The sequence below is a fragment of the Pan paniscus genome, chromosome 5, assembly GCF_029289425.2.
Source record: "Pan paniscus chromosome 5, NHGRI_mPanPan1-v2.0_pri, whole genome shotgun sequence".
Taxonomy (NCBI): Eukaryota; Metazoa; Chordata; class Mammalia; order Primates; family Hominidae; genus Pan; species Pan paniscus.
In genome coordinates, this window is record NC_073254.2 from 26,687,224 (window position 1) to 26,710,919 (window position 23,696).

Here is a 23,696-nt window from a genome sequence, read left to right on the forward strand (position 1 = left end):
GCTGTTTATCCAACGTCATGACTTAAAGTAAAGGACAATTTACTTAATTGTCTTAAATACCAGTCAGAGCCATGTGGAAGCTATGCAGGTAAACAAACCTCTTTTTGGGGTTGGGTTGTAGGAACGCTGCCTTAGGTCTAATGAAAGTGATATTCTTGTGTATTTTCAGTGGTCATCCTCTGTCCTTACCTTCAGTTCCAGTAGCTCTTTAAACCTCATTTGTTCTATTGACGCCAAGTTGGTTAGAAGGTCATAGTGTTGGTTTGTGTGTAGGAGGTTAGAGGGAGGTCCTGGCAGAGGCTTATAATCAAGTAGAAGCGTAAAGCCAGAGTTCTTGATTGCAAAGAGTAGAAGTAGCCTCTTTGACTCAGGGAACGACCTCATTGGAAGGGGTGTCAGGTTGCTGTCATAACCCCCAACACAGGTGGATATCTGTGTTTAAAAGACAGTGAGGAACCAGGGGAAGAAGCTATGCAGCCAGGACAGGGGATATCACCACCCATGAGCAGCCTGGATCTTGGATGCTGCCTCCACAGGGAGCACTGGACCCCTGTGAGCACCTGCAGTGGTTCCCTGGCCGGAGTTCAGGCAGGGCGGGCATCTGGCGTGGCTGCCCTGCTGAGCAGGACTCAACAGCAGTGGAGTCCCCAACTGTGGGGCGAGGATTCTGATGCTGGGCGGTCGAGGGGAAATGTAAGCCCAACAGCAGATGAAGGTTTTCTATAGATGGGCTCAGCAGTTGTTGGAACTGCTTATTATCTGTGTATGTGTGTGTGCCTGTGTGGGCGTGCATGCATATGCCTGCATTTTGGAGAGGAAGGGATCTGGGCTTTCATCAAAGTCCTAAAAGGTCTTTTGATCCAGGAGTTAAGAAACACTGTAATAAAGAGATTTAACTGTGTTTGAATCTTTGCTTTTCCACCAGGTGGTGCAAATCTTTTATGATGTTCATAGAGGTTAAATCCTCAAAAGATAAGAATAATTTAAAATTGTGTCATTTTCTCTGTTTAAGAGTTTAGTCCTGTCACACAACGTGAAGCATTGTTGATCTGATTCTTGCTTTCCTTCTGTCTTTAATAAAGATACAGGCAGATTTACATATCTTTTTAAATATGTAACTATAGATCTAAATTATCTGTAGATTTTTGAGGCTGTACTACTGTTTTGTTTTTTGTAGAAAGACACTGCAATGACTGGGAAAAACAGTAATACATTCAATATATTAATTGTTTCAGACACTCTTTATGGAGCTAGAAACACCCAATTCTGATAACTTTTTGCTCAATGCATATAACTTGTGTGATTTAAATTTTTGAAGATAAAACTCATGTCATGTTGGTCAGTGTATTAGGCTGTTCTTACATTGCTATGAAGCAGTACCTGAGACTGAGTAATTTCTAAGAAAAGAGGTTTAATTGGCTTATGGTTCTCCAGGCTGTACAGGAAGCATAGCACTGGCATCTGCCTCTGGGGAGGCCTCAGGAAGCTTCCAGTCATGGTGGAAAGTGAAGAGGGAGTAGGCACATCGCATGGCAAGGAGGAGGAGTGAAGAGTGGTGGGGGGAGGTGCCACACACTTTTAAACAACCAGATCTCAGGAGAACTCACTCTCACGAAGACAGTACCAAGCCATGAGGGGTGTGTCCCCATGATCCAGCCCCACCTCCAGCATTGGGCATTACAATACAACATGAGATTTGGGTTGGGACAAATATCCAAACTGTATCAGTCGGTCTGTTTGTCTCTTTTTCTCCTCTGAGCTGTTGACAGTTTGCTCTCTCTCCTGCATCTTTCTGTTTTTAGAAATAAATAGCTGGCCGGGCACGGTGTGGCTCACGCCTGTAATCCCAGCACTTTGGGAGGCTGAGGCAGGCGGATCACAAGGTCAGGAGATCGAGACCATCCTGGCTAACATGGTGAAACCCTGTCTCTACTAAAAATTCAAAAACACTAGCCGGGCGTGGTGGTGGGCACCTGTAGTCCCAGTTACTTGGGAGGCTGAGGCAGGAGAATGGCGTGAACCTGGGAGGCGGAGCTTGTAGTGAGCCGAGATCCCGCCATTGCACTCCAGCCTGGGCGACAGAGCGAGACTGTCTAAAAAAAAAAAAAAAAAAAAAAATAGCTGGAGAAAGTGGGTTGCTAATATGGGCTACTGTATACATTACATTCTAGCTTACATGTTTTTTTTTTTCTTCCCCCCAACTTAAGAATTTGGTGTAGACATCCTTCATGTCCTTCAGGCCATTACATGCAGATTTTAATTTGTTAATTTGTTACTTCATCTCTAGTAAGAATTTACCTAATTTAGTTATTTCTTTGATAGAACAAATTAATTGTTTGTTTGTTTGTTTTGTTTTGTTTTTTTGAGACAGAGTCTCGCTCTCTCGCCCAGGCTGGAGTTCAGTTGCTTGATCTTGGCTCACTGCAACCTCCGCCTCCCAGGTTCAAGCAATTCTTCTGCCTCAGCCAAGTAGCTGGAATTAAAGTTCCATGCCACCATGCCTGGCTAATTTTTTGTATTTTTAGTAGAGACGGGTTTTCACCGTGTTAGCTAGGATGGTCTTGATCTCCTGACCTTGTGATCCGCCCGCCTTGGCCTCCCAAAGTGCTGGGGTTATAGGTGTGAGTCACCGTGCCTGGCCAGTTTTGTTTTTTATTTCTTTTCAGTTTTGCTTTTATTTTTGCCATTACAAATGACTGCAGTAAACATCCTTACATCCTTTGTACATAGATTGTATTTGTTAATATTCGTATGCTTTTTTTTTTTTTGAGACACAGTCTCCCTGTGTTGCCCAGGCTGGAGTGCAGTGGCCCGATCACGGCTCACTGCAGCCTCAGGTCTCCCAGACTACTGAGATTATAGGTGTGTGCCCCCATACCCTATCTTATGCTTTTATTTTTATAATATATATTATTTACAGTGATTCTCTCAATCTATATTTTAGTTCTATTAGTGGTGCCTTTATTATACAGAATTTTAAAACTTTTTTGTAGTTGAATCCATCAACATGTTTTCTATTCTAACCTGCAATTATACAAATAGCCCTTCTAAAGTTTCTTCTAATATTTCTAACAGAAATAGGTTTAGTTTATCAAATATTTTATTGATTCCAAAATATATAGTTTTTAAAAAAACTTTCATATATCTGAAGTTATTTCTTATAATAGTGTATCATAACTTAGCTAATAGTACTTTTTCTTTCAGTGATACATAAAATAATGGTTTCTGTTATAATTGATGTTTTGAATTCAGCGTAATTGGTATTTCTTGCACTTAGATCTTTAATCCATTTGTACTTATTTTTGTATATGTCATGAGGTTATGGAGTCCATTTTTCCCCCCTACAAATAAAGCCGATTTCTCAGTGTTGTTTACTAAATGAAGAATCTTTTCTCGCAGAATTGCCATGTAGTAACTTCTGATATATACTTTGACTCATGGCCTGATCCACTAATTTATTTGTTCCTGTGCTATACTCTTTTGACAACAGTGGTTTTTAGTTCTAAATTCCAAAAGGGTAAGTTTGCCTTCACTGTACTTTTTTATTTTAAACATTTCTTAATGTTTACTTGAAATACCTAACTTTTGATTCTCAAGTCTCTGTTTTTACCTACTCTCTTTACTTACAAAATGAGTTGATCCAGGCAGGCATTTTATGTGATATTTATATGCACATGAGTGCTCATGTAATGGCATTTCTCCTATTCCCACTTTCTAAGTGAAAAAAAATTTTTTTTTTTTTGGAGACAGAGTCTTACTCTGTCACCCAGGCTGGAGTGCAATGGCATGATCTCAGTTCACTGCAACCTCCACCTCCCAGGTTCAAGTGATTCTCTTGCCTCAGCCTCCCAAGTAGCTGGGATTACAGGACAGGCTTCTGCCACCACAGCCAGTTGATTTTTGTATTTTTGGTAGAGCCGGGGTTTTACCATGTTGGTCAGGCTGGTCTCAAACTCCTGACCTCAGGTGATCCACCTGCCTCAGCCTCCCAAAGTGCTGGGATTACAGGCGTGAGGCACCGTGCCCAGCCGTGTAATTTGTTTTTTAAGAAGGTTCATGATTTTCCTGGGTTTGTTCTTAGCTTGGTGGCATTGGTGGCTTCAGCATCAAGTGCAGAAGTTCTCGTTGAACCGACGCTGATCAGCGTCCCCTTGCTGTGTTGTTCGTGGCACTTCTGTAATTTATGTCTAGAGACTGTCTGGGTTTTGTGGGATTTCTAGCAATTTTAGTGTCTCTGTCCTCTGATGCCAGTGGCACTCCAGTCATTATGATAAAAGTTCCCACAGAGTTTTGCTTCAGAGTAATCTGAGGGGTGGATCTCGGGTGTGGAGGAGTATATGGAGAATTGTTGAAGATGGGGAGCGTGTGAATGTGGGGTTATTCTGGGCTCTCTTTTTAAATATACACTGGGAATGTTTATGTTTTTCAAGGCCCTGCATGTGTAAATGATGCTTTCTATGGGGTGGGCCTGCCCGTGTGGAGACCACTATCTTAAAGCCGTGAATGGCACGGCGCAAATGGGTTTCTGGGCTCCTGAATAAGAATTCTAAGTGAATCTCCACCACCCCCATAGAACACTGTTTTAATCAATTATTGGGTTCTGTGTTAGTGTTTTACTATTTTAGGGATCAATTTATGGACTTTTATGGACTGGTCAAGATAGCAACCAAATGTATAATTTTTCCTAAGGGGGAAAATATATTCTAATTTCTAAACAATAATATTTTCAGTTGAATTTTAAAACAGCAGTTTTTTTTGTTGGCACCAAAGGGTACCTTGGGAAGCTTTCCTTTCCCACCCCCTCACCATCCTATCGCCCTGTTAACACCCCTCAAAGCAGTCAAAGCCAGCGCACCTGTGTACAGCTGAGGGCTTGCTGTCCCCCCCTCAAAGCCATTTCACCTGTGTACAGCTGAGGGCTTGCTGTCCCCCCACTCAAAGCCAGGGCACCTGTGTACAGCTGAGGGCTTGCTGTCCTCCACTCAAAGCCAGTGCACCTGTGTGCAGCTGAGGGCTTTCTGTCCCCCATTCAAAGCCAGCGCACCTGTGTACAGCTGAGGGCTTGCTGTTCCCCCACTCAAAGCCATTTCACCTGTGTACAGCTGAGGGCTTGCTGTCCCCCACTCAAAGCCAGTGCACCTGTGTACAGCTGAGGGCTCACTGTGCCCCCCGCAAAGCCAGTGCACCTGTGTGCAGCTGAGGGCTTGCTGTGCCCCACTCAAAGCCAGCACACCTGTGTACAGCTGAGGGCTTGCTTGCTGTGCATGTGTGTTTGCAGTGAAGTGCCTCAGCCAGTTCCTCCTTCCTTCTCCAAGCTGACTGGACCCACATCCCTCCTGTGTAGACATTTTGGAGCCTCCGCTGTGATGCTTGCCTGTAACCCATCAATAGAGCTAAGTCAAATTTGCTTTTTAAGAAGGTTCATGTTTATTTTCTGGTTCTAGGGCTTCTGTGGCTATTTAGATGAGTTGTTTAGAACACTAGACTAATGAGATCACCAGGGTGATGAAACATTGTGTGGATCTTGGCTTTCTTCTAGCACAGTCAGCTCTGTTCCTAACCCTTGCCATCTACTGGGCATTTTTATTCATATGCTTGATCAGAAGTTGGCTTGGGTGAATGTGTGTGTGGATCCAAATACATCCACCGTTCATCTCAGAGAAGCAGCTCATCACCTGGGTCCTGGGAGGGTGCCCTGTATTGCTCACTGGATGGAGAGGCAGGGCAGCTTTATTTCACACCAGCTATTGGCTTCTGATACGGTAGATTCACCTGAAAGGAGGGTGGAGCATGGTGGGGTTTATGTTACCATGTCAGGGCAGATGTATTTGTTTGTATATTTCCTTTAACATCTCATGAGTTGGGCACATTTTTAAAGGTGCTGTTAGGGTAGAAAGGAGGCCCAGGACCACTGTGCTGCCAGCTTTAGAATACATTGTGAATGGTGTCTCCTGGGATTGTGCAGTGAGCACAGCCTTGAGATAGCCCATTAATTTCTTCAGTAAATGCATGTTGAGTTAATGCTTGGTAATGAAGTGTACCCTGCTATGTTAGGGAATGTTTGTTAGAGGTGATTGATTGTAACCCACTGGTGCCATGGAAGATATGTTAGCAGGGTGATTTTAGCACATAAATGCCTCTGGTGACAAAGCTCAAACCTCATTTATTAAATGACAATTAAAATTGCCTTATAATTTTAACAATGTATGCCTGTTAAAATGTTCTCCATCACATCTGCAGTGAATATGTGCCTAATAAAAATTTGATAATAACGAATAGTCCCAAATATTTGGAAGCCAATAATTGTCTTTATGCTTTATAATTATCTTTAAAATTCTACCCATTTGAAATCCACCTGTTTATATTTCTAATACTTGAAATTTTTTTGTGAATGAATGTGAGTCTGAAAAGAATGTTAAGTATCTTCTTTGAAATGTCAAGTGAAGAGATGAGATTCATGTAATTTAAATCACCCAGAATTCACTGGGAGAAATTTTTTAATAATTTTAGCAATATAAAAACTAATGAGAAAAATTACACCTTGATTGTTTTAAGTATCTGAATTACCTTTGTAGATTTTATAGACTTTATGTTCAAAAAATAATGTTATGTGTTTACAAACACTTTGATATTCTAAACTTGAGTAGCAGTCTAAAAATTAACCATATGGTAATATGTTGTCTGTGTTATTAGGGATAATGGCCAACATTTATTGAGTTCTTACTGCATTTCTGGACCTGTTCAACTCTCATTACCACATTTAACCCTGCAAAAAAAGTCTTGTGGCACACTGCTATGTTCGTTGTCCCCAGTTCAGAAAGAGGAAAGCTAAGGCCTATAGAAATGAGAAGCTGCAGCCCCCCTAGAAAGTGAATGTCAGAGCAGACACTGGAGTTAGAATCCTGGGTTGCTGGCCGGGTGCGGTGGCTCACGCCTGTAATCTCATCACTTTGGGAGGCTGAGGTGGGCGGATCATGAGGTCAAGAGATCGAGACAATCCTGGCCAACATGGTAAAACCCTGTCTTTACCAAAAATACAAAAATTAGCCAGGCATGGTGGCGCGTGCCTGTAGTCCCAGCTACTCAGAAGGCTGAGGCAGGAGAATCACTTGAACCCAGGAGGTGGAGGTTGCAGTGAGCTGAGATTGTGCCACTGCACTTCAGCCTGGTGACAGAGCGAGACTCTGTCTTAAAATTAAAAAAAAGAATTCTGGGTGGCCTCATCCAAAGCTTTACACTTCTTACTGCCACTACACTCTGTGTGTGTGTGTGTGTGTGTGTGTGTGTGTGTGTGTGTGTGTGTTTGAGATGGAGTCTCGCTCTGTAGCACAGGCTGGAGTGCAGTGGCGTGACCTTGGCTCACTGCAACCTTCGCCTCCCAGGTTCAAGCAATTCCCCTGCCTCAGCCTCCCGAGTAACTGGGATTACAGGCGTCCACCACCACGCCTGGCTAATTTTTGTATTTTTAGTAGAGACGGGGTTTCACCATGTTGGCCAGGCTGGTCTGGAACTCCTGACCTTGTGATCTACCAGCCTCAGCCTCCCAAAGTGCTGGGATTACAGGTGTGAGCCACCGCGCCCAGCTGACCACATTGTTAAAGGCATAAAATACTATTCCAATACTTTTAGCAGTAATTTGTACATTAAATAAGTGACATAATTCTAAATGCCTACAAATATGTGTAAGTCTTGTAACATTTTGGGACCATGCTAGTGTCAAGTGTAGCCCTTGTACAGTGATGTACATGAGCATTAAAAGACCATGCAGTTTTAAACGACGGAGACATTTTGTCAGTGTCTTCACAGAGGAATCAGGAAGTTGGACGGTTGGCCAGTGGGTGAAATGGTGTTTTCGGAAGGCATAACTGGGCGAAGGGAGGAAGCTGATTTGCCTGCATGTGCTGCTACCTCGTGGTCCCCACAGTGCTGGGAGGGGAGACAGGTTCATGGTAGCCCTGGGCAGCCTAGGTCACATCGCGGGTCTCACAGCCACTGGAGCAGAGGTGCTACTCAGAAGCAGGTGTTCTGCCACAAACACATCTTCTTTCCGTCCTGTCACACTGCTGATTGCTGTTAAGAGTTTGGCCTTTCCCTCACTCTGCTTTTGGGGTGGGATTGGCTGAGGGTGTGGATGTTTCCTTCGGTTTTCACCCTTACGTTTCTTAGGCACTTCTAAGGGCACCTTTTTCCTGTGGATGCACCCGGTAGGAAGCTTTTTAATTCAGTGGTATTTCCATCGTGAGAGATCGCTTGCAGTCATGGAAGCCTCTTAGTTTCCTCGATAAGCTGGTCGGGAAAGAATTTCAGACCTTTGTTTTGGGTTCATTGCACTTGTCTTTTCAGAGCGGTACCCTCCTTGCTTTGCACATCTGAGTACTGAGCAGTTTGCGTGGTTCTGGCACGTGCCTAGAGGCCCTCTGAATTTGTAAGTGAGCTGTAGGCTCAACTCTTGCTGTTCCGTTTTGCAGTTAGGATGCATCTGGACTCTTCTGTTTTTCACTAGCTTTCATGACCATGGGCTTTTCAGCTTCTTACGAGATTTCTGTTAAGCAGGCATCTCCATTTCAGCCAGTTCTTTGTCCCAGCTTCAAAAGTCATAAATTTTAGCTGCCATTGGGCCCAGGGATAAGAGCAGGTGGGCCATGGTGAAGCGTAAGGCCTTGGGAAGGCACTTGTGCGCCGTCCGCGGCAGCAGGGTATGACAAGGCTGGAGAGTGGACACCTTCTTGCTCCTTTAGATAAGGGAAAGAACATTTGCTTGAATAAAAAATTAGGGTCATATTTTTCTGAACTTTGTCACCTAGACATTAAATGATAATTTAGAATTGAGAAGAGATGGCATACATTTCCAATACTCTACCTCTCTCCAGCAATTCTTGGCCTTCCAACCAATATGCCCATCATCCCACCCCAAAATCTTACCTTTTTTAAAATTTATTTTTTAGTAATCAAGATTCTACTTGTGAGTCACAGAGTATTTAAAAACATGCACAATCTGTTGTTCATGGTACCTGGATACGCTCTCTAATTGAAAATTCAACATTTAAGGGCGAATACAGAATGCTTGTTTTTAAAAATACCTTTCCAGTTTAAAGAACCATAGGGGCTAAAACGAGATTGTCTCCTTTTTAGTATTACTCACATCAAAATTATTCAATCTTTGTGAAACTGAGATACAGGCTTGTTTTGTGACCCTTTCTTTCCAGTTACTGGCTCACTTTTGAGCAAAATGGTGAAGCTGTTCTTTCTGCTTGGGGACAGTTTTGTATTATTTTCTCTCCCCTAGTCTGCACAATTCAAACCAAAATCAAGCCTCAGAGTGTTTATGTGGTATCTACTGGGCACACTGGCTGCTTAATGCATTTTAATATGATGTTAGTAAAAGAAAATGTGGAGATAGTTACTCATTGGGCATTATGATGAGATTTTAGATTCCAAAGTCTAGCCAACTCTGGCTTACCCAAAGGAAAATAAAAGAGGTGAGAATACAGCAAAAGGTGGGTGTGGGCAGGGGGAAGAGTATGGGGTGATTCTCCCAAGCCTTTATAACCAGAACATTTATTATGGGGTGTGGGTTACCAAATAACAGGAACACCCTTGAAACAGGTGCTAATACATTGAAATCTTTTTGGTACACAGAGGCTTGAGATTAATGACATTTCTTATGTCAGGATTCACCTGTTTTTAAGGTGCAGGTAGTGTTGGCAGGCCCCCTCATGAGCAGCCTTCCTCTGCAGGGTTCTGACCCTCTCCCTTCCTCTCTCTAAGATTTGGCTGCTGAGTGGGTCAGCACTTGGAGAAAGGGGATCTGAGTGGTGTTTTAGCCCCTCAGGGAGCTTGTGGCGTGACAGCACTGGCTTTCTGTGTTTGGCAGAGTGTGTGAGACCTTGCGCGAGGAGGGGACCATCATGCCAGTTGCTCTGCCTGATCAGATGTGTCTCTTTAAATGACTATACAATATTAAAGTTAAAGGAGGGCTCTTAGATATTTAGATTTTGTCCAGTTCTCTGTTCACAAATCAACACAAATAATCAAAGAAGGTATTTTTCTGTCTGCTTGCTCAGATAATAAATGCTATTTATATGTAGAAAGAAAGATGGAGGGATGATTTACAGATGACTCAAACTTATTTAAAAACAAATTTGTGGATTTCCACTAATAAGCTTATACTTCCATGGCACACTTGAGTAGTTTTTATTAAACTTCCTTTTTCTCGTATGCTCTATTTGGGATTTCAACAATTTTTATTATGTAATGAGGGAATATTTTTGTTGTGAAATTTTTCTTCCTTTTTGATGCAACTGTTAGAATTTGATGAACTGGTTTGTAACATTAAAATGAAGATGAAAAATTACAAGGTATTCACCAAATGAATGTCACTTTCTGGGGTGTTGCTGGCGATGATATGGGCTCTCTGGAGCATGTATATCTGGAGGTGCTCAGAGTCTGCCCCTGTTGCTCCTAAGAAAGACAAAGCCTCCTATCTGATCAGCTTTGTCCATGACTCTCTAACTTGTTCTTACACTGACACCATTAACTGCCCTAAATGCCAGGCACCTACTCCACCAGCCCAGTGGAAACAAGCCTGTATTAGGAAACCGCGATTGGGTTTAGAATTGGGACTATTCCACATGCTCTCTACTTGCCAGATAAGCCTTAGCATCCTCGTCTGTAAATAACGAGAGTTCATGCCTGCCACACATGGGCACTGTAAAAATTAAACACCATCGGCCGGGTGCGGTGGCTCACGCCTGTAATCCCAGCACTTTGGAAGGCCAAGACGGGCGGATCATGAGGTCAGGAGATCGAGACCATCCTGGCTAACACAGTGAAACCCTGTCTCTACTAAAAATTCAAAAACACTAGCCAGGCGTAGTGGCAGGCACCTGTAGTCCCAGTTACTCGGGAGGCTGAGGCAGGAGAATGGCGTGAACCCGGGAGGCGGAGCTTGCAGTGAGCCGAGATCACGCCACTGCACTCCAGCCTGGGCGACAGAGAGAGACTCCGTCTCAAAAAAAAAAAAAAAAAAAAAATTAAACACCATGGGTCCAGCTGGGCGACTCCCATCCTCTCCTCAAGAATCATAAACATCTTTCTTTGCTTTCAAGATTAGCTCTCGCAGTCGGGCCCTGTCAGGCCCCTCCAGACAGTCTCACTGCAGATGCCCTTGCTTTCTAGCCCTTGGCCTGGTGGGCCATTTGCTCATCCTAAGTAGGCCTTTCCTGCTTCCAAGTCTTTGCTCCTACTTTTGGGGGGTCTTAATCTCCACCTATTGAAATGTTCTATTGATGAAGGTAGAAGTGGTGGGAAATGGTATCGGGGAACCACAGGCCAGGCACTAGGCATGCTCATTGCTACTGGGTTGGCCGTTGCTTCCAGGCCTGTTCAGTGGACGCTATGTACATGTGTGTAGCACATACACAAGTGCATATATATACATATATGTATATTAAAATAAATATCAGGACGACAGGGTTTTTACTTCACCTCTTGGATCTTATACTTCTGTCTCCTTTCTCTCACAGCGAGAATGCTTGTACTCCTGGAATGACAGAATTACTTACTTGCTTTGATATACACAGCAGTTCAGACTACTAATGCCAGCACCAATACCACCATTTTTCTTTTGTCATTAGTTTATGTCCCACTACGGATATAGGATTAATGTGTTTCACTGTCAGTCATTCTTCTCTGTGTGGTTATGCTACCACCTTATAAATGCAGAGTTCATTTGTCACATTTTATTTTTGATTTTTAGGAGTTTTTATTTAAAATTTTTGTTTTACAATCACAGAAAATATTTACATGACTCCAAAGTAGCATCTAGAAAACAAGATACTGTCAAAAAAGTCCATCTTCTATCTCTGCCTTCTCCCCTCCAGTAAGTAACCATTTAAGAATATTATGTTTTATCTTTCCATTTTTGCCTTTACTATGTGTGTGTATACATAGTGTATGTATGTAAATACTATATAATTAGTGCATATTATTATTTCACCCTAATTAAATATAATATATAGATAAAATATAAATAGATACAGGTATCTTTACATGTTAACATGCAGTCTAACCATTTTTTTTGTTTCTCGGGAAGGGAGGTGGTGGGGAGGGTGGTACATGAATGGGTATTACTAAAATTACTTTATTAGGTGGGCTGAAGTTTTTATTTGTTTTTGTTTCTTTTTATATAAATCTTTATAAATGCTTATTCACTGTGCTTTTTACTTTTAGTCAGCTTCTCTTTCCATATTTACACTTGTCCATAATTATACTTCAGCAATCTTGGGAGAGAACCTCTGTGGCTTTCTGAAAAATTATTCTTTTATATAAACTTGCCCAGATGAGTTATAGGAGGAACTGTTCTCTCCAGTTTCAAAATGAGTTCACATACTGTGTGGGGGGACTTTCCAACTGAGGATAGCATGTCGTGGTGTGTGGTTAGCCAGTACAGAGATCTAAGAGGCTGCAACAGCTTTTGCTAACTTGTGAAACATGCCTTTAATTTTAAAAGCAGTCTTTGGAAATTCTACTTCCATTTGTACGTGGCTTTAGATGAATAAAGACATGTCTTCTTACGGAATCAAGACCACGGCATATGTATACAGGCAGATGATGAATGTATTGATTCTTTTACTTTACCTTATATTTACTTAACAAGGAGACATCTAAATAATGAAATGCATCTTACTGGAACCACCCAAAGTAAGCCACTTAGAGGGCCACCTAGAGATAGCTTTGTAGAGCATGATGGAATATCTGAGGGTTTTTATTAATACATGTTAACTTTCTTAAACATCATTTAAAAAATTAATGTTCTAAATATACCTCCAATAGTACATGAAACTGTTACAATAGTGTCCGAACCTTATGTGTGTAAAGTTATTTGGTCAGTTTGGAAAATTTTGTAGTATTTGTGAAGAAGGGTATAAGAGCTAACATACATTGAGTATCTACTCTGTGTCTGGTATATTCCATCAGTCATCTCTTTCAGGAATTAAAACTATCTTATGAGGCAGATAGCACTATTTAATTTTTTGTTATGAAAGAGGCTGAGACTTGGAGAGTTGGAGTCTCTTGCCTTGTATCATGTACCTAGTAAATGGCCAAACTAGGAATTGAGCCTCAGTTTTGTCTGAAAACAAACTCTTAACTGTTCCCAGTGTACCTTGTTACCTCAATTTACTTTCTTTTCTTGTCTTAAAATGAAGTCTAAGGTTCTAATTTCACCAGATTAAGACTAGGTAACCATCTGTAAACTAGAAATTTTAATTGATAAAACAATCATTCCTGTGCTTTAAAAATGCAGGCTAAAATGGTTAGGAAATGCTATCTTTTGGAGACTTGTAGCAAATGCTCAGAAAGTAATTTCTTGGGGTTGGGCGGGGATTCTCATCACAGTTTTTAAAATAATTTGATTGTCATTATTGCAAAGCTGTGTAGTTCCTGTAATTGGAGTATTTGCCTTTACACTTCACAGCTATAATTTTCTTCAAGATCGGAAGACTTTCTGTGCAGCTGCTTTAATTTACATCTGTTTTGGGGAAAATATAACACATGTCCATAGTATATGGTGTTCATTATAAAGATTTGCAGTAGACAAGGTATAAAATTATTATAAATATTTCCCAATATGCTGTTCATGTGTGTGTGTGTGTGTGTCTGTGTGTGTGTAGGGATATTTTGTGGCATATATAGCCAAATTTTATTTGCTGTTCTTTAAACATTGAGATGTCCTGACTGTCAATTTGTGGTTTGTTTAAAAGAAGAGTGGGATTTTTTTCTAGTCAAGTTAGAAGATAAAGTTTACCAAGGATACAAATAAGAGAAGCAGTATAGAAATGTATTATAAGCCATGGAAAATTATTATAAGAAAACACCATTAATTATAAATTAACTAAAATTTTAGGATATGACAAAAAAAACATAAATAGGTACCTGTGAGTCTTAAGGGGCAAAAGACTAATAGAAATATTCTGAGGCCCTGTGGAGATGGTGTGGGGGAGTTCTGAGTCCATAGCCCTAGGTAAGGGCAGAATTGATTCCATGTCTTGACTGAAACCAAAGTGGAGGTGGGGTAGGGGGATGCTCTGTTGGGGGCTGTGTACTGCTTAAGCTAGGATATATTTGGAGAGAAAAGAAAACATTAATTTTCCTTTCTCAATCATAGCAAACCCCTTCCCCCACAAAACAGAAATTGACAAGAGAACCCTAGAGATAAATCTGCCAAGCTCTGTTATATGGTGGCTTTCAGCCCTTTTCCAGAATAAATAGGATGAACATCTTGGTACATAACGTATCTTGTACTTAAGGTCATTATTTTTTTCAATAAAGAATATGACAAATAGGATAACAGAAAGGGAACGTACATTTGATCCTTCTCCATGTGGAAATGTGAGCTACAACTTGTTAGTATCAGAAACGTAGGTTATCTTTCCCTTCTCCATTTCAAATAGTCTGTCATATTTGAAAGCTAATAGCTTTCAGGCTCGCATTGCCCATAGCTCTCAGCAACATATAAAACATGCCCACTCTGTGTTTATTTACTTTAATCTGTCAATTGTGATGCCAACTCGAGATATTTGGGATTATTACATTTGATTCACTCATTTGCCTGATGACTCTGCAAATAATTGGATTGATACCAAGGTTTATGCTGTGGAAACTATGGTATGAAAAACAGTATATAGTCTATAGGTATATTTACAAGAAAACATACACTATATGTTTGTTGCAGAAAATTTGGAAGATCCACATACAGAAGTTATAGTCACTCATAACTGTACCATCCAGAAATAACTACTATTAACAATTTGATATCTTTCATTTATATGTATACATATGGATATATATGCATATACCTACATATGTATCTATATATACATGCACATTTACACACATATACATATGAATATATAACTACACATACATGAATTTTAAAGCACAGTTGGCATCATACAGTATATCTTTTGGGATGCTCCCCTTAATATTATCTATTACTAGTATTTTTCAGTGTCATTAAAATTCCCTATAAACATCAGTTTCAAATGACTGCATAATATTGTATTACATGACTTCACCATAATGAACTTTTTTTGCTGTTGTAAGATTAGTTTGTTTCCATTGTATTTGGTTATCGTGGAACCTCTTTTTTCACTTTTCTGATTAACATACATGATTTCATGACATAGCATATTATTTGATGTTGTGCTTCTTGCTCATTAAAAAATCTGAGCATTTGAGAAGAACCTAATTCAGGGTTGTGATATTCATTTGTATGTTTATCCTGAAATACTTCTAAGGAAAAAATTATCTACATGTTAAATACCCATTTTAGAAAGTTACCTTTGTTAGCTTCAGTTTGATCTACTTTCATTCAGTTTCTCGTGAGATGTAGATTGTCTTCTCGCTAGGTAGTCAGACTTCTGTGCAGAACAAGATGGGCAAGTTCCTGCTCTTGTAGAGTTTACTGCCTAGTGGGAAAGTATAATGCTAAGTAATTAATACATTATTATAGAATTATACTTGTAATAAACATTACAAACCTAAAGTTATAGTATGTTTTTAGAATGTATACTTGAGGAATCTAAACAGGAAAGAAAATTCTTCAGTTAAAATCATGATTTTCAGTGGTTCACGCCTGTAATCCCATCACTTTGGGAGGCCAAGGCGGGCGAATCACGAGGTCAGGAGATCGAGACCATCCTGGCCAACACGGTGAAACCCCGTCTTTACTAAAAATGCAAAAATTAGCTGGGCATGGTGGCACGTGCCTGTAATCCCAGCTACTCAGGAGGCTGAGGCAGGAGAACCCCTTGAACCAGGAAGTCAGAGGTTGCAGTGAGCCGAGATCCGCCACTGCACTCCAGCCTGGTGACAGAGAGACTCCGTCTCAAAAAAAAAAAAAAAAAAAAAAAGTCATTATTTTGTTTTCTTTTTTTGTTTCTATTTAAAATAGAAAACCACAATGCCTCATCTGACCAGTTGGCGCAAACCGGAGGATACAATATGGACATGGTATTTATATGTTTTTCTCTCACCAATATCCAGTTTAGAGGAGAAGAAATCTTTAATCCTTTTGGTTGGATATTTGATTTCTGAGCTGGAATTTTTTTCTAAGCTAGCAAATTTCAGGATACAAATTGAGTTATTTCTGCCAGCATCCTGGATTGGAATCATGAGATTTCATCACTATGATTAAAAGAGCCTTTCCCTGCTCACAAAGCAAGTTAAACAAAATCAGCAAAATGATGGAGATAAACGTGCTTGGTCCATAAAGCCCAAGACAAGTGTTCTATTAAGCTAGTGCTGTTATAAAGTGAGCACAGGGAGATATGGAAGGATAGTGTGCATCATTTTGGGGAACTGTACTATATGTAATATTCGTGCAAAAGATGAGCTGTTATTTGCTCCTTTTATTTTATATGCGCTTGCTCAGCAATTTAGGTAGCAGAAGTCATATATTGGATTAAATGGCTCTAGGCACTTGTTCTAGGGGCCCTAGTTTTATCCTTGATCTGGTAAAAGGCTGGAATAGAGAAACTAAGGTTAAAAAAAAAGATTAATGAAGAAGCGGAAGTGAAGAGTCCGGAGCAGAAAATAAGTTTAAATGTCTTTGGGATTTATTTGGAGGTGAAATAGGATCAATAAATTACTAGTGTGTTACTGGGCAATGTGAGGTTTGAAGATGAAGGAAGTGTCTTGAATGTACTTACTATGTTGTATAGAGCCTTAGACTCGAGGTAGTGTGATGTTCTTAAGGAAAAGTGGAAAGATTAATATTAATAATAATAATCTGTGTTTCCTTCAGTCGAATTCATAGCAGTTAATGTCTTGCCACATTTGCCTTATCTCTGTATATGTACTTTTTCATTTATTTGTCGTACATTTGAAAGTGTATTAAAGTTATCAATTTTTGTAAGTTGAGTTTGAATATGCCACTTTACTGAATTCTTATTCTTATCGATTCAGTTGATTTTGGGGGGATTTGTCTAATTAGATTATCATATCAGCTGCAAATAAAATGATTTTGTTTCTTTACAATTTTTATGCATCTTTTAAATTTTTTGTAATTTTATTACATTGTCCAGGACTCTAGTGAAGTATCAAATACTATCATTGGTAAAAACCCGACTTTAATGGCATTGCTTCTGGTAGTTCACAGTTAAATACAAGTTAGCTTCTCAGACATTTTTTACATAGTTTTGGAAATTATTTTAATCATAACTTTTTGAGTATTTTGCAAATAATGGTATGGTTTTTGTTTTTTTTTTTTTTTCAAACAGAACCTTGCTTTGTTACCCAGGCTGGAGTGCAGTGGCATGATCTTGGCTCACTGCAGTTTCTGCCTCCTGAGCTCAAGTGATCCTCCCATCTTAGCCTCCCAAGTAGCTGGGACTACAGGTGTGCAGCACCACACCTGACTAATTTTTAAAATCTTTTTTGGTAGAGATGGTGTTTCACCATGTTGCCTAGTCTGGGTATGGAATTTTTAGCAGTGTTTTGGTTTAATATGTCTGTATAATGAATTGTAAGCATAGATTTTTCTGATGACAAAGCTATCCTTATATTCTGGAGCTCTAACTTGGTGATGATATTTTAGTCTTTTTATATACTTGAGTACAACTATATTTTAAATTAATGAATATAGATGCTATTGTGACTAATGAAATAACAGGTGCATTTAAAAGTATTGCCTGTATTTTTATTATTGATATGTTTGCTAAATCAACAGATAGTAAAAATATAACTACTGTCACCTGGAGGACTATAGCATTGTTTGTTGGAAAGAAGACCTCATGCTTGAAATGGTTGGCAGTCAGTAATCTAGATACTTAAAAAAATGCATATTTTCCTCCTTACCACTTTTTTGGTAGTTTTGCATGTGAGTATATGGTATATGGTCTAGAGATGATCTTGATATTAATCTGCAGATTCCGCAGTCTCAGAAATAAGAGGAACTTGAAGAGGTTACCGCCATTGTTCTGTTTTCTGTTTATCAAAGATTCTCAGAGATGATGACTGTGTTATAGTCTCGTGAAGTAACTCATTCTAAAGCTTCACCATCAATTGGTATCTCCTAACTTTGATGCTCTGGGGTATTCTAGTTAGTAGGCTCTTCTGATATGCTCAGGATTGGTTAAGGGGCTTCTTTCTTGAATATTTGATATTATAACTATTTCTAAATAGATTAGAATGATGAATATAAAATTTAATAATTATTTGGACAATGGGAGGGGAGTCAGTAGAATCCTTTCTAATAGTAATACAGTAACGTAAAATGTGAAGAATAGTGTGCATCATTTTGCGGAAGAATGTTTAGAGTAGCACTCGGCATGTAGTTTGCACTCATTAAAGATTACTTCTTATTGTCTAACAAATACTCAAATATTTTATTCCCCATGGCCTTTTGACTTGCATGAGTAATTGAAAAAAAGAAAACCAATTGTGGCTTTCTTGCTAAACAGATGTTTAGAGTACATAAGTCCCTGAGGCCAGCATGTTGAGTTGTCACATCGCTTTAGTGTGAGAAGGAAGACATCTAGGTAATCAGATTGATTCTTATTGTTTCAAACCAAAATGCTGCTGTCATATAAGGGGGCTTTGGTCTGAGAGTGTTTGTCAGTGTCAATATTGCCAGTGATTTGGGAAAAAAAAAAGTGTAAAATTTATATATACTGCATTTATAAAATGCTTAGTGGTAATTCTGCAAATGTTAGTGTTTTGAAAATAGCATTCATCCAGTCACGTGTTTAGAGAAATAGAAATTGTCAAAAGGCAGTTAAAGAAAGGGGTTGATGATGTCATTTACATTTTAGTTCCACTCCCAAGTTGGCTGGCTCTTTTGAAGTTGACTCTTAAAATCCTAGAATCATTGATCTTATAGCTGAAAGGAACCTGGAGAGCATTGATTCAAAATATGTTTGTTGTTGTTGTTGGAACAAATATTGTGTTAGATATTAGAGATATAAAAATGAATAAAATATGGCTGTTGCCCTTAAAGTCTAGCCTAAAAGACAGACAACCTGAACAAATACTTTACTTTGGGGTAGTAAGTTCTGGAATGGAAGCTTTAGGCAGGGGGTAGATTTTCCATGTTTCCTAGGTGTGGCTCCAGCAGCTTGGGCAAGCAGCCCAGGTGCAAACAGCTCCGTACTGGTGATGGTATTGCTGGAACTAGACTCCTGGTCTCTTGATACAAGTCACGTGGGGCTGACCTAGTAAGCTTTGCCAAAGAAAATTTTACCAAGCATGCATGTATGCGTGTAAATATCTATGTAAGTATGTACATATGTATTGATTTGGTACCTTGCTCTGTGCAGTTAACAGCTGCTTTATGTGAGACGCGTAGACATAGACATTCATGCTTACTTTTTTTTTTTCTTTTTTGGAGACAGAGTGTAACTCTGTTTGTTGCCCAGGCTGGAGTGCAGTGACACAATCTTGGCTCACTGCAACCTCCACCTCCCAGGTTCAAGCAATTCTCCTGCCTTAGCCTCCCAAATAGCTGAACATTATATTGTTCACCAGTAGTATCTTGTTCCGGGCTATTTCAATTGGAATTCTTATTATTAGACCATCACATGTTTATAACCACTTACAGAATTTGATACCACTGTACCTAGCTAATTTTTGTATTTTTAGAAGAGATGGGGTTTTGCCATGTTGGCCAGGCTGGTCTCCAACTCCTGACCTCAAGTGATCCACCTGCCTCGGCCTCCCAAAGTGCTGGAATTACAGGCGTGAGCCACTGCGCCCAGCCGACATTCATACTTTCTTATCCTACATTTTTTGGGGGGTGGGGTACAGAGGTTGGGTGGGGATTCCCGCTAAACATTTAGAACCAACAGCAATGAATAATTTGAGTAATTTGTAATGTGATTGTGTTATTGTGTTATCTAGAACACTATACTCTAACCCTAAACCTTAAGATAAAGGCTTAGATTCCTTTCACGTTACCGTGTCCATGATCTTGGCTGCTTCTTCTGCCACATCCCTCCGGTGGTGCTCCCTGCATTGCCACCTACCTGGGGTTCTCCTCGCCTACTGTGCTGTTTCTAACCATCATGCTTTTCCCTGAATCTCTTGAGTCTTTTTCTGCTGTGGACTGAAACTTGATCCTGAGATTCACCTCTAGTCCCTCTGGGCAGCCTCCCGGAACACTCAGCTGGGATGGGTTGGGGCTGCTTGAGGTACAGCTCCCACTGCCTCTGAGTGGCCCTCCATGAAAATGCCTCATGTCTCTGTGTCCCTAAACTGTAGGGTATGTAGCCCGTTGGTAGATACTTAGTAAATGTTTTGCTGAAGAATTCAAGTTTTTAAATTGCCCTTTTCATTGGACAACTAAAAAATGTGTATGCATATACACGTATACATATATATGTACTTTTTAATGTTTTAATTCTCTTGTATTGTTTTTCATGTAAACATAACTGTTTTGGATTTCAATTGATTTCGAATACATGTTTTGGAGGATATTAAACCCACCACGTTTATATTGTTCACCAGTAGTATCTTGTTCCAAGCTATTTCAATTGGAATTCTTTTTATTAGACCATCACATGTTTATAACCACTTACAGAATTTGATACTTTGGTGCATCCCATGGATTAAAACATACTTTAAAATCTGACATCTATATATTAAACAGTTATTGTAAGCATGATTTTGTTAATGGGGATTTACATCTGCTTTCCAATCTCTGTAGCCATATGAAGTGTAACTAGCCATTATATTTGCTTCTTTAAATATATATCTGGGAAATAAAACTTCAGACAATTACAGTATAAACTAAACCTGATAACAATTGAATAATGAATGATAATCTGTTCAGTTTTTCCCTCCTGTAGAATTAGATAGTTGATGATTTGGTTTAAAAGTAAAAATATTTTTTAAAACCTTGACTTTTCTAAATAAATGAGAATCTGCAAAAGAAACAATGCATATGAAGTACTGATTGTTTCTTGATCATCATAATGGATGGCCTCTCTCTCTCTGTCGTTTTTAAGAAAGCCAAATTACAGGGTAGTTAATATCTTAAAGGACTCTTATCTCAAATACTAGGATGCTGAGACATAAAGGGGGCTTGCTGAGATACTGTGTCGGTAAATGAAACTCAGCAAATCATAATCATCTTTGGATTCTCAGTCATGTTATGTAAGTGGTCACACAGATGGATTTTAAACTCTGATTTTCCTAAGTTGCTTTCCTGGCCATTAAACGGTTGGGAAGGTACTCTCGGATGCAGAATAAGAAGAATGCATTACTGTGACTTTAAGAAGGAAATTAAGTAGGGAGGGAAAATGGGGATGTTGTGACTGCTGACATTTGTGGCCTCCTTTCATTTGCGTAAGAGGTGGACTGGCTTCTCTGTGGCTGCGGTTGCCATGGAGAGGTAGTGGGGGAGGACTTCCAGGAGGCAGCCCATGAGCGAGAGTCTGCCTTAGAGCTGCTCCTAGATGTGACGTGAAGGGGCAGGGAGCTCAGGTGTGCCGCGGCGGCACAGATAATGGGGATGGCCGACCTGTCATGGCTGGTAACGTGACTGTGCACATACCCCTGGGTGTGATGGATATGTTTGTGCAAGTGCCTGTGGATTCTCTATGTGAAATGAAAGGATTGTAATGTTGTGTGTGTTCCCACCCTTTGATGCGATTTCCTACACTTGATGTGATTTGATGAAAAGAGTTTAAACAATTAAACCAAATGTACACCCTGGTTATAAAAAGAGACTAACTTCAATTGGCACGTTTGCATATAGGTAAATGACATCAATAGCAGGTCAAATAAATTACTGTGGGACTAATACACTCAGAAAAATCTAATATGGTAGGTTAAACTGTAACCAGAAATGACTGTGTTACTAACCTGGTATCATTATTATACAGATATTACAGAGTGGTGTAGCTGGCTAATAGAAGAAAAACGAAACAATGAAAGTTAGAAGATTTTTTTCTGCATAAAATGTAGAAGAAAATCACTTGCATGTTTTGTAGATAAAATGCTTATATCTGAAGAGATGAATTTTGAGAATTTTGATCGTTGTTATAGAATATTTTATTGGAAATACTTTTATATCAAATAGAAAATTGCTAACGAGTTTATAGTATGATCATTTTATGGCTTTTGTTGACATAAGTGGCAAATTGAATATGAGAATTATATTTGTCTTTTGTTTTCTTGTGGATATCATTGTGGATATTGCCTTTGTTTAAAAATAAATGTGATTGGTAATTTTAACTTAAACACCAAGCTACAGTTTAAAAAAAATTTCTAAGTAAAAATCTATTTCTTATGAGGAAATCCTATCATGTATTAAATTTACCAAATATAAAGAAACTTATCTGACTTCTTAGTTTTCTGATGAAATTTGAATGAGAGCCAAATATTAATATTGTTTTATAGTAGAGTCAAAAATAGTTTAGGTGAAATAATACATTGTTAGATTGTTAGTCATTGACTGCTTAATGCATATTACAACTTATTTAAAGAATAACTAGTTGCCTAAGTCAAATCTGTGAAATAAATGCCAAATCTTTTCTTTTTAAAAGTATAGTGTTAGGTAAAATCTAGGTGATGGTGTTACATAGTGCCACTGAACAAATTTGTAGAATGTTCAAATTTACTTAGAATTTACTTAGAAATTATTACATTAAGTTAAAATATTTCAGAAATTACTTAATACATGTTAGAGATTATATATATAAAACTATTCCTTTAATGATAACCTTATTTGGCTTCCTAAACCTTCCATTTCTTTTTTATTTGGAATATTGTATATTAAGTCTAAATTTCTTTACTTTTTGAGTATGATATTTAAATGTATAAACATTTATGAGTTATTAGATACAGATATTGATGTAATTAAACATTTCATTATTTTTCTTAATTTTTAAATTAATTCTAAGTTACATCTATTCAGCAAGGAAGCCAAAATTGGTTTTCTTTCTTTCAATTGCTCGTGCAAGTCAAAAGGCTATGGGGAATAAAATATTTGAGTATTTGTTAGATAATAAGAAGTAATCTTTAATGAGTGCCAGCTACATGCTGAGTGCTTCTCTAAATATTCTTATTCTTGTTTTTTCTGAATCTCATGCAACTTTGTGAGGTAGGTACTATTTTCTCACCCATTACAGATGAGGTAACTGAGGTTTGGCTTATAAGTAACTTGCTCAATGTCATAAAGATAAGAAAGGGATAGACCAGGATTTGAACTGAGAGAAGTTTCTAACACCCACACATTACTGTCATTTTGCGTATTGAAAGTATAGTGTAGTCTGGCATAGTGGGAAAAGCTTTCTGTTCAGGTGTCCTGGGATGGAATCCCAGCTTTCCTTGTCTTAGCTGAGTGACCGAAGTTACACCTCTTCATGCCTTAGTTTTCTCACAGGTACTTACTAGAAGAATACATGTGAGTACTTTTATTCTTGCGCTAAACGTGAAGACTCCCCTGTTAGTAGAAGTTATTGCTAACACGTATCATTTTTCATGATTTAAAAATATAATATGCTAATCTAAATTATGTTTTACTCTTTTTGGAAATAGTTAATAGAATAAAAGGAGGAATAAAGAGGATATGACTAAAGTAATATTGAATGCTTTTTCAGTTATCATTAAAATATTTATTGATTTCTAGCAGAGTTTTTCAACCTCAGCTCCATTTATGATTTGGCCTGGATAATTCTTTGTCTTGGGCGCTG

The 23,696-nt window shown here is 39.0% G+C and overlaps 1 protein-coding gene across 6 annotated transcripts in view; it reads left to right on the plus strand.

Annotated features, from left to right (window-relative positions):
• HIVEP1 (HIVEP zinc finger 1) overlaps nt 1–23,696 on the plus strand; it is a 194,772-nt gene that overhangs the window by 27,457 nt on the left and 143,619 nt on the right. The window contains exon 1 of one of the 6 annotated variants that reach the window (XM_055113186.2): nt 15,964–16,014. The exons of 4 other annotated variants lie outside the window; for them this stretch is intronic. Coding sequence is in view for 1 of the 2 variants with exons in the window: in XM_034961446.3 (XP_034817337.2) it covers nt 21,526–21,532 (7 nt within the window). In the remaining variant the exon portion in view is untranslated. Of the gene's footprint in view, nt 1–15,963; nt 16,015–21,440; nt 21,533–23,696 lie in introns of those variants that run through there. One more of the 6 variants, XM_034961446.3, reaches the window with a different exon arrangement.